Below are 12,500 nucleotides of genomic sequence, written 5' to 3' on the forward strand. Positions count from 1 at the left end.
GTGAACACAACTGAGGTTAGTTGGGGGAAAGATCAGAAGCAACGTGGGAAAATATTATTTGACTGAAAGAGGAGTAGATGCTTGGAACAAACTTCCAGCAGACGTGGTTGGTCAATCCAGTCACTGAATTTAAACCTGCCTGGGATAAATATAGATCCACCCAAAGATAAAATACAGGAAATAGTATAAGGGCAGACTAGATGGACCAGGATGTTTCCATTTTAAACCCAGTTGGGCTTATTGGAGTGATCTGTAGCCATGTCCTTCTTTCTTCCTTCTTCCTTCCTTCTTTCTCCTGCCTTTCTTCCTTCTTCCTTCTTCCTTCCTTCTTTCTCCTGCCTTTTTTCCTTCTTTCTTCCTTCTTTCTTCCTTTTCTCCTTCCTTCCTTCCTTCTTTTTTCCTTCTTCCTTCCGTCTTTCTGCCTTCTTCCTTCCTTCTTCCTTCCTTCTTTCTTCCTTCTTCCTTCCTTCCTTCTTTCTTCCGTCTTCCTTCCTTCCTTCTTTCTTCCTTCTTTCTCCTGCCTTTCTTCCTTCTTCCTTCCTTCTTTCTTCCTTCCTTCTTCCTTCCTTCTTCCTTTCTTTCTTTCTTCCTTCCTTTCTTCCTTCTTCCTTCCTTCTTTCTCCTGCCTTTCTTCTTCCTCTCTTCCTTTCGGAGCTTGAATGGCTTCCGTCTGTGCCAACCTCACCCGAGAATAAAGTGTCTTGCTCAGCAAGTGTTTTGATACACTGAGCTTGGGATGGCGTGCCTGTAATTACAGGAAGGGGGGGGGGATAGGAAATATCATAAATTTTTCTGATATTGTTCACCCAGATGTGGCGTGGGGAAGCGGGCTCGGCGCGCATCTCTGTCCGACAGGGGGAGGAGAGGGAGGGTGGAGAGGAAGCAGTAAAATCATGTTAAAAGCATAATTAAAGTCATTGTTGAGAATGGATTGATTTAAGTTTCATTTTAACTCGCGTGGCCGTGACAACTGATTTCTTCATTGTCTTTTCCCTCTCGACTGGAACACAACAGAAGGGGGGCGGAATTGTTTGCTGTGTAAGGACCAGGCTTCTCAAGAACCGTTTTCCACTTACAAACCTGAGCTTCCGAAACTGTAACCGGAAAAGGCAGAAAGAAGCCTCCGTGGGGCCTCTTTAGGAATCTCCTGGGAGGAAACAGGGACGGAAAAAGTGGGGAGAAGCCTCCGTGGGGCCTCTCTAGGAATCTCCGGGGAGGAAACAGGGCCAAAAAAGGCGTGGAGAAGCCTCCGTGGGACCTCCCTAGGAATCTCCTGGGAGGAAACAGGGCCGGAAAAGGCAGGGAGAAGCCTCCGTGGGGCCTCTGTAGGAATCTCCTGGGAGGAAACAGGGCCGGAAAAGGTAGGGAGAAGCCTCCGGGGGGCCTCTCTAGGAATCTCCTGGGAGGAAACAGGGCCAGAAAAGGCAGGGAGAAGTCTCCGTGGGGCCTCTGTAGGAATCTCCTGGGAGGAAACAGGGCCGGAAAAGGTGGGGAGAAGCCTCCGTGGGGCCTCTCTAGGAATCTCCTGGGAGGAAACAGGGCCGGAAAACAACAAACCATTTGGACTTTGGATTTCTGGATGAGCAGCCATGAAAGAGCACAAAGAGTCCGGATTGTTCTGTCCTTCAAGGTCTCAACCAGGGTGGTCCAACTTTGGCCCCTTTAAGACTGGTGGACTTCAACTCCCAGAGTTCCTCAGCTGGAGAATTCTGGGAGTTGAAGTCCACCAGTCTTAAAGGGGCCCATCCATTCTGCTCATCCAGAAATCCAAAGTCCAAATGGTTTGTTTGTTTGTTTGTTTGTTTGTTTGTTTGTTGGTTTGTTTGTTTGTTTGTTGGATTGATTGATTTCTATGCTGCCCCTGTCCGAAGACCTGGTGCGGTTTACAACACATAAAAACCAGTAAATTACAATAGAATTAATCCAATTAAATTTAAAATTACATGGCTATCGAAATCCCTAAATGTATTAAACTTAGTCACACCCATTCTTACAACAACCATACAATCATTTGTTGGCCAGGGGGGGGTCTAAGATGTGATGGCTCCAAGCCTGGGGACATAAGTGAGCCTTGAGACTCTTGCGGAAGGTGAAGAGGGTGGGGGCAGTGCGAATTTCTGCGGGGAGCTGATTCCAGAGGGCCTGGGGCCCCCATAGAGAAGGCTCTTCCCCTAGGCCCCGCCAAGCGACGTTGCCTCGTTGACGGGACCTGGAGAAGGCCGACTCTGGGGGACTTGACCAGTCGCTGGGATTCGTGCAGCAGAAGGCGGTGCAGCAACTAATGTGGTCCGCTGCTGTATATATTGCTCTATATTTGCAGATCTCTGGCTAGTTTTTATCCCCCCCCTGCGCCCCCTCCCCGGTTGAGCCAAGCTCTCATCTCATTAAGAACTCGGCATTGATTTAAAACAGATTTGATTGATTGCTCCGCTAAATCTGCGGTGTGCATATGATTAAATCTGTAGCTGTGAGGAAGATGGCATGTTTTTTTCACCTTATTTTAATTTTATTTTTAAAAACGCACGGGGCCCTTTTGCATTCGCGGCCCGGCTTTCGGCTAAAGGCTGGGGGGGGGGGCAGGGGCAGAGCTGAGAGAGAGAGAAGCTCCTCGCATGCCGGTTTTCGGGACCGTCTGCTCGGCACCACCGTTCTCCCCCCCCCCACCGTGGCACGTTCTGACCGTAAGGCCTGTTTGCTTAGGCAGCGGTGGGCAGAGGCGTTTTCTGCCCAGGTAAACACAGGTGTGCTCCAGAGAGGCTCTCCAGGGCCAACCCACCATTATTACCCAGCCCTGCCTGGGGTGGGTATTTTTTTGGGGGGGGGTGTTTGTTCTTCCTAACGCCTCCCAAACCGAGGCAATTACGCACCGACATCATTAACCCAGCAAACCCCATTAGGAAGGCCAGCTAAAAATGCATCCTTAATTATTTGTTGTGTGTATGCTAATGAGTCCATCTGCACTGCCGTTGCACGACGCAAACAAATTAATTTACAAGCCTGGATCATTTTTAATAAATGTGGAAAAATAAAACAGGGGTCGGTTTCTCGCTTCTTCCCTCTCTCTCTCTCTCTCTCTCCCGCCCCCTCCCGTTCCTTTTCAGGTGGGTGGGGGTGAGGGGAGGCTGGAGAAGCGGTCCATCCCTCAAGGTTGGGCTTCTGACCTGGTTGGCCACCTCTGACCTCCTCCACCGAGCCCTGCGCTTTGCCCGAGACAAAACGGAGCCCTGGGTTTCTATTCTGGGGAGGGCGAAAATAGTGTCCTCCTTAGTAGGTCCAGGGAGACCGAAGAAGGCACGTAGGCCTTCTATGGAGGGGGCTTCAAATCATTTTGGAGGGATTCCCTCCCCCCCCTCTCTTTCTATCTCTATCACTCTCTCTCCCCTCTCTCGTTCTCTGTCTCTCTATCCCTCTCTGTCTCTCTATCACGTTCTCTCTTTTTCTCCTTCTCTCTTTCTCTCTATCACTCTATCTCTTTCTCTCTCCTTCTCTTTCTCTCTCTCCTCTTTCTCTCTCTTTCTCTCTCTCTGTCACTCTTTCTTTCTCTATCGCTCTATTTTTCTATCACTTTCTCTCTCTTTCCCTCTCTTTCTTTTTCTCTCTCCCCTCTCTCCTTCTCTCTTTCTCTCTCTTTCTCTTTCGCCTCTCTTCCTCTCTTTTTCTCTCCTCTCTCTCTATAGGACCACGGCCCCAGTGTTGTCCTCTTTGTCTTTGGAAGGTGCCTTCTGCCTGGGATGGACCTCCAAAGTTCACCTCCGCCTCTCTCCTCTCCCCTCCAGCAGATCCTGTGCCCACCCTGGAAGGGGCCCGCCACCAGCCCCTCCACTGCCTTGGCCCCGAGAAGCCCCCGTTGAAGGAGCTGAACAGGCCCTGGAAGAAGGAGCTGCCCTTCCCCAAAGGTACCCCAAGGCATCCTGGTTCTTCCACTGGCAGCCTAAAGTAAAGTAGTAGTAATGCCTTAGCACACAAATAGGCTTAGGGTCAAGCTAGGGCCCATTAGGGCTTCAAGGCCGTGCATGAAAAGAGGAGGGTTTTTGCTTTCTTATAGATCAGTGATGGTGAACCTATGGCATGGGTGCCACACAGAGTCATATCTGCTGGCACGCGAGCGGTTGCCCTAGCTCAGCTCCAACGTGCATAGGTGTGCTGGCTGATTTTTGGCTCACACAGATGCTCTGGGAGGACGTTTTTGCCTTCCAGAGAGCTTCTAGGAGGATGGGGGAGGGCGTTTGTACCCTCTCCCAGCTGCAGGGAAGCCTTTGGAGTCTGGGGAGGGTGAAACATGAGCCTACTGGGCCCACCAAAAGTTGGGAAACAGGCCATTTCCGGCCTCCAGAGGGCCTCCGGGCAGCAAGGGAAGCTGTTTTCGCCCTCCCCAGGCTTTGAATTATGGGTGTGGGCCCAATCCTGTTGCTGATGTAGATTTCCTCTCTTTCTCCCCCCCTCCCCCCCAGAGCAAAAAGAAGGAACCCTCCCAGGCGGACTGGCAGTTTCAGAGGCCAAGCTTGCTGGGCTCAATAGCAAAGTCTTGCTGACCGACTCGCTGTTGCAGAGAAAGGAGGTGGAGAACCCAAAGTACGTGAGTATGAGCCCGGGAGTGAGGATGGGGAGGTGAATGGGAGAATTGCCCTCCTCAGAGGAAAAGCAATAAAAGGAGGAGGTGGTTAATACCAGCCTTACCGGAAACTTTAGGCTGCAGCTTCTACTTTTCCCTAGATCTAGAAAAGTTGCAACAACTCCATGGTTTCCCTTGCAAATACATTCCTTCCTTCCTTCCTTCCTTCCTTCCTTCCTTCCTTCCTTCCTTCATTCATTCATTCATTTAAAAAGGACATTGATAAACTAGAGCAAGTCTTGTTTGAAACTTAAAGATAAACAAGACTCGGATTATTATAAAATTTGGGGGAAGTTTTATGATTGGATAGAAAATCAAGAGATATGTATGTATGTATAATTGGTTAATTTTGAAAAAATTAAAACATGAGAATTTGATTTAAACAGATGGCAAAGATGAGAAATGGTGGTAGCACTACATAATGATATAACACAAAATTTACTTATTGTTTAGATTTTAAACATATAGAACTTTATTTTACGATGTAGGGGTGATATATTAAGAATAGTTTCTTTTGTTAAATATATATGCTGCACGAATCCCAGCGAGCAGTTAGGTCCCACAGAGTGGGTCTCCTCCTGGTCCCGTCAACTAAACAATGGCGCTTGGCGGGACCCAGGGGAAGAGCCTTCTCTGTAGTGGCCCCGGCCCTCTGGAACCAAGTCCCCCCAGAAATTAGAATTGCCCCCACCGTCCTTGCCTTTCGTAAACAACTTAAAACCCACCTCTGCCGTCAGGCATGGGGGAACTGAGATACCCTTTCCCCCTAGGCCTTTACAATTCTATGCATGGTATGTCTGTATGTATGTTTGGTTTTTATATTAATGGGTTTTTAATCGTTTTTAGTATTGGATTATTGTTATATGCTGTTTTGTTATTGCTGTTAGCCGCCCCGAGTCTCCGGAGAGGGGCGGCATACAAATCCAATGAATAAATAAATAAAAATAAAATAATATATATATATACAGTATATAGAATTTTTAATTAGCTATATGATAAAATATTAAAATTTAGATAAAAGAGATTTTATTATTCTGTACATTGATGTAATGTAACCTTTTGTAGTAAGACGGTGAGGGAAAAATTTTATTTAGATTTTTCAGAATTGATAATGTATAAAATTAACAAGAAGTTCTCGAGATGTTCTGCAGAGCCATCGGCAGTTTCCTCAGCCACATCATTCAAAGACATTGGGAAGAAGAATGGGCGGTGGACTCCCAGGGGAGGGGGCAGCTCAGGCTGGAGGCATTTACTTTCTTCTGGGCTTTGAGGTGGGTGCCCCATCCACTCAAGGAGACACCTCTCTTGTCTTAGGGGCCTTCAAGACGCCCAGTTGACTTTGGCCAGCCGGCTGGGGGAAGCCGAAGAGAAGATCAAAGTCCTTCACTCAGGTACTTTCAATGGTCGATGGAGATGTCACGTGAAGTCTCGGTGGGTTCATGTATCAATGAAGCTCAGTGTGGTCCCTTCCGTCTGCTTCCCTGAGATCTCTTAAGAAAAGGCTGCTTTTTTATACTGTGTTCAGTCCCTGGAGACCTCACCTACAAAAAGATAATTGAACAGGTCCAAAGACGGGCTACAAAAATGGTGGAAGGTCTTAAGCCTAAAACTCATCAGGAAAGACTTAATGAACTCAATCTGTATAGTCTGGAGGACAGAAGGAAAAGGGGGGACATGATCGAAACATTTAAATAGGTTAAAGGGTTAAATAAGGTCCAGGAGGGAAGTGTTTTTAATAGGAAAGTGAACACAAGAACAAGGGGACACAATCTGAAGTTAGTTGGGGGAAAGATCAAAAGTAACATGAGAAAATATTATTTGACTGAAAGAGTAGTAGATCCTTGGAAGAAACTTCCAGCAGATGTGGTTGGTCAATCAACTGAATTTGAACATGCCTGGGATAAACATCCATCCATCCTAAGATAAAATACAGGAAGTAGCATAAGGGCAGACTAGATGGACCAGGAGGTCTTTTTCTGCCGTCAATCTTCTATGTTTCTATGTTTTTCTATCTATTGTCCGATTTTCTTTGGCTCCTCTGCTGTTTCCTCTCATGCATTAGAGTGATGGTCAAATGATTGTCGTAGGGTTCAAATCAGCCATCAGGAAACAACATATATATAAATTATAAGGATGCAAGCAACAAGTCGCAGCCCTATAGTCCTAAGTGGGGGCGATTCTGCTCGGTTTTTAAGCCTCTGAGTGGGTTGAGAACCATGTGGAGATAATCGGTGGAGCCAAGGAGTCTACAAATATCCCCATTTCCCTCTAATTATTCTATTATCCAGTTTATGACTGAATATTTACCAGCCCCGAGCAGGCGTGAAATGCTCCCAGCTCTCTGGTGCCTGTCAATCATTGGAGAGGCGGTCACAAAGGGAGCATGAGGCTCCGCCCACCCACCTGGATGCCGCCATTTGGGTTCTTTTGCCCTCTGCCCATCTGCAAAGAGTCCTTAGGGAGTGGGGCGGCATAGAAATTGAATTAAATTGAATGACAGGCAGGAGCGAAAGGGGAGGATTTCACCTCTGGCCCCGGGCATCGTTCTTTGAGCACCGTCCACTGGAAGTCCATTTCTTACTCTCTGTTTTTATCTTCTCCCTGCTGCTGGCCAGCACTAAAGGCTACCCAGACGGAGCTGGTTGACCTGCGATGTAAATATGACGAAGAGGCAGCTTCCAAGTAAGTTGGTTGGTTCTGTCCGGTCAGAGGTGGCTGGCCTTAGAGTTTTTCTCCCAGTTGGGTTGTGAGGGTTGACTGGTGTCTAAAGAAGAGAAGAGGAGAGAATTTGGAAGAGAAGAGATAATATAATTTAATAATAACAACAACAACAACAACAACAACAACAATAATAATAATAATAATAATAATAATAATAATAATAAACATTTATTTATAATGCCCTTTTAACAAAGGGCATAACAGCATCTGCTAGCAAAGATAGACAATAGGCAATTTAGAATAGAATAGAATTTAGAATAGAATTTAGAATAGAATTTAGAATAGAATTGAATAGAATTTAGAATAGAATTTAGAATAGAATTTAGAATAGAATTATTTCTTGGCCAAGTATGACTGGACGCACAAGGGATTTGTCTTTGGTGCAGATGCTCTCAGTGTACATAAAAGAAAAGAGACATTTGTCAAGAATCACGTGGTACAACACTTAATGATGGTCATAGGGGTCAAATAAGCAATGAGGAAACAATATTAATAAAATCTTAAGGACACAAGCAACAAGTTACAGTCATTCAGTCACAAATAGGAGGAGATGGGTGATAGGAACAATGAGAAAAAACTAGTAGTAATAGTAGTGCAGACTTAATAAATAGTTTGAAAGTGTGGAGGGAATTATTTCTTTAGCAGAGTGATGGCGTTCGGGGGGGGGGGGAAACTGTCCCTGTGTCCAGCTGTCTTGGTGTGCAGGGCTCTGTAGCGTCATCGTTTAAACTAGATTTAAACTAGGGCAGGTCAAAGTTTCTGGATTTTTGCTTTTCTCCATGACAATCTGAGGACCACTTCGGTTTGGTTCCTGCTTCTTTGGCCCCGAGGAACCCAGGGTGGCCTCTACTCCTAGTTGCTTTTGTAGATGCTTTGGAAATCAACCCGTAACTCTTTGCCTCCTTGCTCTAGGACCGATGAAGTGGCCATGATTATGACCAATCTCGAAAAAGCCAACCAGGTGAGCAAAAGGTGGTCCTGGGCTGAAGGCTTCAGCTTGTGCCATGAGAGTGACTTGGAGGTCTCAGCAAACGGATGGTTGGTGTGGCGTTCCCGTCAAAAGTTCTGATGGTCCTGATTCTTTTTTTCTTTTCCCTAGAGAGCCGAGGCTGCCCAGAGGGAGGTGGAGAGCCTGCGGGAACAGCTTGCCGCTGTAAACAGCTCCCTCCGCTTGGCTTGCTGTTCTCCCCAAGGACCAAGTGGGGTGAGGACCAGAAGGGGACATGCCATAACAAACCACTCTGTAACTCTCTACATGGGGCGACCTTTGAAAAGTGTTCGGAAACTTCAGGTCGTGTAGAATGCAGCTGCGAGAGCAGTCATGGGCTTCCCCAAATATGCCCATGTCACACCAACACTCCGCAGTCTGCATTGGTTGCCAATCAGTTTCTGGTCACAATTCAAAGTGATGGTTATGACCTTTAAAGCCCTTCATGGCACCGGACCAGGATATCTCTGGGACCGCCTTCTGCCGCATGAATCCCAGCGACCAGTTAGGTCCCACAGAGTTGGCCTTCTCTGGGTCCCATCAACTAAACAATGTTGTTTGGCGGGACCCAGGTGAAGGGCCTTCTCTGTGGCGGCCCTGACCCTTTGGAACCAACTCCCCCCAGAGATTAGAATTGCCCCCACCCTCCTTGCCTTTCATAAACTTCTTAAAACCCACCTCTGCCGTCAGGTATGGGAGAACTGAGATATTCTTTCCCCCTAGGCTTTTACAATTTACGCGTGGTATGTCTGTATGTATATTTGGTTTTTATAATAAGGTTTTTTTTAGTTATTTTAGTATTGGATTGGATTGTTACATGCTGTTTTTATCATTGTTGTTAGCCGCCCCGAGTCTTACGGAGAGGGGCGGCATACAAATCCAATAAATAGATAGATAGATAGATAGATAGATAGATAGAGAGAGAGAGAGAGAGAGAGAGAGAGAGAGATAAATACTCAGTATAAAACACGCCCATGCAAGGATGTTACTCCTTATATAGGTGACAGCCAATCAGGTTGCAGCACAATTAGCAAACCTATGATTGTATTCTGATTATGGCTTATATCAGCTTTTCCTATGGCTACAAACCATTCCCTTGCATTGTATTATTACTTTCAGAAATAAACTTATTTCTGATAAACTTATTTCTTAAACCCACCTCTGTCGTCAGGCATGGAGGAATTGAGATATTCCTTTCCCCCAAGGCCTATACAGTTTATGCATGGTATGTTTGTGTGAATGTTTGGTTGTTTAATAAGGGTTTTTAGTTATTTTAAATATTAGATTTGTCGTATGCTGTTTTATTATTGTTGTTAGCCAAGTCTACAGAGAGGGGCGGCATACAAATCTAATAAATAAATAAATAATAATAAATAAGACCCCTTCTTTCCACAGGACAAAGTGAATTATTCTTTGTGTCCGGGCCCACGGCTAGAGGCCGCCCTGGCTTCCAAGGATCGAGAAATCCTTCGTCTTCTCAAGGAAATTCAACACTTGCAAAACTCCATGCAGGAAATGGAGGATTCTTCCGCCAATCAAATCGCAGACCTAGAACGGCAGCTGGCAGCCAAAAGCGAAGCCATCGAAGTGGGTATCATTTCCGGGGCATTTCCCCAACAATCGGGTGGGTGGGTGGTGTTCTGTCGGGCTCTCTGGTAGAATCCTCCCGAAAATTCACAGGTACAAATTTCAGACACACACACACATGTTTGAAAATTCAAAACAATGTTCTTTATAATGAAAATTCCCTTAAACGAAGCCCTCTTTTGGTATAGCCAAGAGCACTGGTCTCCAAACAAACTGGTAATTTGTACAAGTCCCTTATCAGTTCTGTGATACTTAGCTTGCAGCTGTGAGGCAATTCACAGTCCTTCTTCTTTCACAAAGTGAAACACACTTTGCTCTGGTTTAGTTTCAAAGCAGGGAAAAATCAGCACACAAAAGGTCAAAGTCAGCAAAGCAGTCACGAAACACAACGATCAGATAATCCTCCACAATGGCCAAACCCACAGGCTGCTATTTATAATGACCACAGCCCCACCCAACCACAGGTGGCCTCATTTTCTTTGATAATCATCTCTCAGTTGTTGCTGCCTATGCATCGCTCTCCGCATGTGTGGCTGTATCATTAACTCTTGTTCCGAATCCAAGGAGGAGCTAGAGAATTGATCTCCTTCTGAGCTGTCTGCCCCACTCTCCTCCTCCCTGTCACTCATGTCTTCTTGGTCAGAGGAGCCTTCATCACCGGGGGGGGGGGCAAAACAGGCCTGCAGCATGTGGATGTCTCCCCCACATCCACAGTCCTTGGGGCAGGAGCTGGGCCAGAGCTGACCACAACAGGTGGGAATTAAATTGGACCCTTTCTCTTCCCATCCGTAAGGCTGAAAGAGAAGAGAGTCAGATGAATTTTCCAGGGATTAAAACGGAACCATCTGTTTTAAACGTGGCCAAATCACCCGTTACGTCCTTTGTCCAATAACTTTAGTTAAAGAGGAATGCAGAGTGTTGTGAACAGGTGTCGCCTTGTCACACACAGCATTTTAATAATTGTTGAGCTGAGCTGGTGAGGTGCCAAGTGAAAACGTGGAAGAAACCTGGCCCTTCCCTTTTCGTCTGAAGATTTGCTTTCAGGCCACAAACCTCTCGCCTTCGGATTTTTAAACGCTTCTATGTGTGTGTCTCCCTCTGTTTGCGCTTGTGTGTCCTTTAGAAGTTGGAAGAAAAGCTCCGCGCTCAATCGGATTACGAAGAGGTCAAGACAGAACTGAGGTAGGGCTCCCCCGTCCTTTGGGTTGCAATGACCGTCCGCCTTTCTCTGTAGGGGCTCTTCGCTAGCGGTGTCCGAGCGGTGGGCAAGCGTGCAAGGGCAAAGCTCTGCTCGTGCACAAAAGTTCCCTTTGCACGAATGGAGCTTGGTGTGGAAGTGCCCTCCAATCAATCAATCTATCTAATCTATCTATCTATCTATCTATCTATCTATCTATCTATCTATCTATCTATCTATCTATCTATCATCTATTTATCTATCTATCATCTATCTATCTATCTATCATCTATTTATCTATCTATCTATCTATCATCTATCATGTATCTATCCATCTATCTATCTATCATCTATTTATCTATCTATCTATCTATCTATCATCTATCATCTATCTATCTATCTATCATCTATTTATCTATCTATCTATCTATCTATCATCTATCATCTATCTATCTATCTATCTATCTATCATCTATTTATCTATCTATCTATCTATCATCTATTTATCTATCTGTCTGTCTGTCTATCTATCTATCTATCTATCATCTATTTATCTGTCTGTCTGTCTGTCTATCTATCTATCTATCTATCTATCTATCATCTATTTATTTATTTATCTATCTGTCTATCTATCTATCATCTACAGTATTTATCTATCTATCTATCTATCAATCATCTATCTATCTATCTATCATCTGTCTGTCTGTCTGTCTGTCTGTCTGTCTGTCTGTCTGTCTATCTATCATCTATTTATCTATCTGTCTATCTATCTATCATCTATTTATCTATCTATCTATCTATCTATCATCTATCTATCTTCTATCTATCTATCTATCTATCATCTATTTATCTATCTATCTGTCTATCTATCTATCATCTATCTATCTATCTATCTATCATCTATTTATCTATCTGTCTATCTATCTATCTATCTATCTATCATCTATCTATCATCTACCTACCTACCTACCTACCTACCTACCTATCTATTAGATTTGTATACCGCCCCTCTCCGAGGACTCAGGGCATCTCACATATTATAATATAACAACACAGAAGGCAAATCTCTTTCTAGACCCTGATTTCTCTCTTTTTTCTTCTGCAGCATTTTGAAAGCTATGAAGCTGGCCTCCTCTGACTGCAACCTGTCCCAGGTTAGTTGGAAACCTTCCTGGCAGGTGCACACACACACAAACACACCTATGCTTCAGCCTCGATCAGGTTCCCAGGCACCAGGCGCTCTGTGTTTTGAAAAGTCTTTGCTATCCGTCAGAGGTCCAGAAAATCAGCATCTTAAGAAAAACTTCCCAACAACTGAAATATCTTTTCTGGCTTCTGAATATTTCTGGGCCTGCTTCACAGAAGGGAGGGAGGGGTAGGAAGGGAAGGGAAGAGAGGAGGGAGGGAGGGAGGAA

The 12,500-nt window shown here is 45.3% G+C and overlaps 1 protein-coding gene across 3 annotated transcripts in view; it reads left to right on the forward strand.

Annotated features, from left to right (window-relative positions):
- CUX2 (cut like homeobox 2) overlaps nucleotides 1–12,500 on the forward strand; it is a 103,946-nt gene that overhangs the window by 72,168 nt on the left and 19,278 nt on the right. For 2 of the 3 annotated variants that reach the window (XM_070763290.1, XM_070763288.1), the window contains exons 5-13: nucleotides 3,777–3,896; nucleotides 4,452–4,572; nucleotides 5,927–6,003; nucleotides 7,228–7,294; nucleotides 8,246–8,294; nucleotides 8,433–8,537; nucleotides 9,717–9,908; nucleotides 11,032–11,090; nucleotides 12,191–12,239. In XM_070763290.1, the coding sequence (XP_070619391.1) occupies nucleotides 3,777–3,896; nucleotides 4,452–4,572; nucleotides 5,927–6,003; nucleotides 7,228–7,294; nucleotides 8,246–8,294; nucleotides 8,433–8,537; nucleotides 9,717–9,908; nucleotides 11,032–11,090; nucleotides 12,191–12,239 (839 nt within the window). The remainder of the gene's footprint in view (nucleotides 1–3,776; nucleotides 3,897–4,451; nucleotides 4,573–5,926; nucleotides 6,004–7,227; nucleotides 7,295–8,245; nucleotides 8,295–8,432; nucleotides 8,538–9,716; nucleotides 9,909–11,031; nucleotides 11,091–12,190; nucleotides 12,240–12,500) is intronic. The other variant, XM_070763289.1, reaches the window with a different exon arrangement.

Source organism: Erythrolamprus reginae, chromosome 10, assembly GCF_031021105.1.
Source record: "Erythrolamprus reginae isolate rEryReg1 chromosome 10, rEryReg1.hap1, whole genome shotgun sequence".
In the NCBI taxonomy this organism is placed as follows: Eukaryota; Metazoa; Chordata; class Lepidosauria; order Squamata; family Dipsadidae; genus Erythrolamprus; species Erythrolamprus reginae.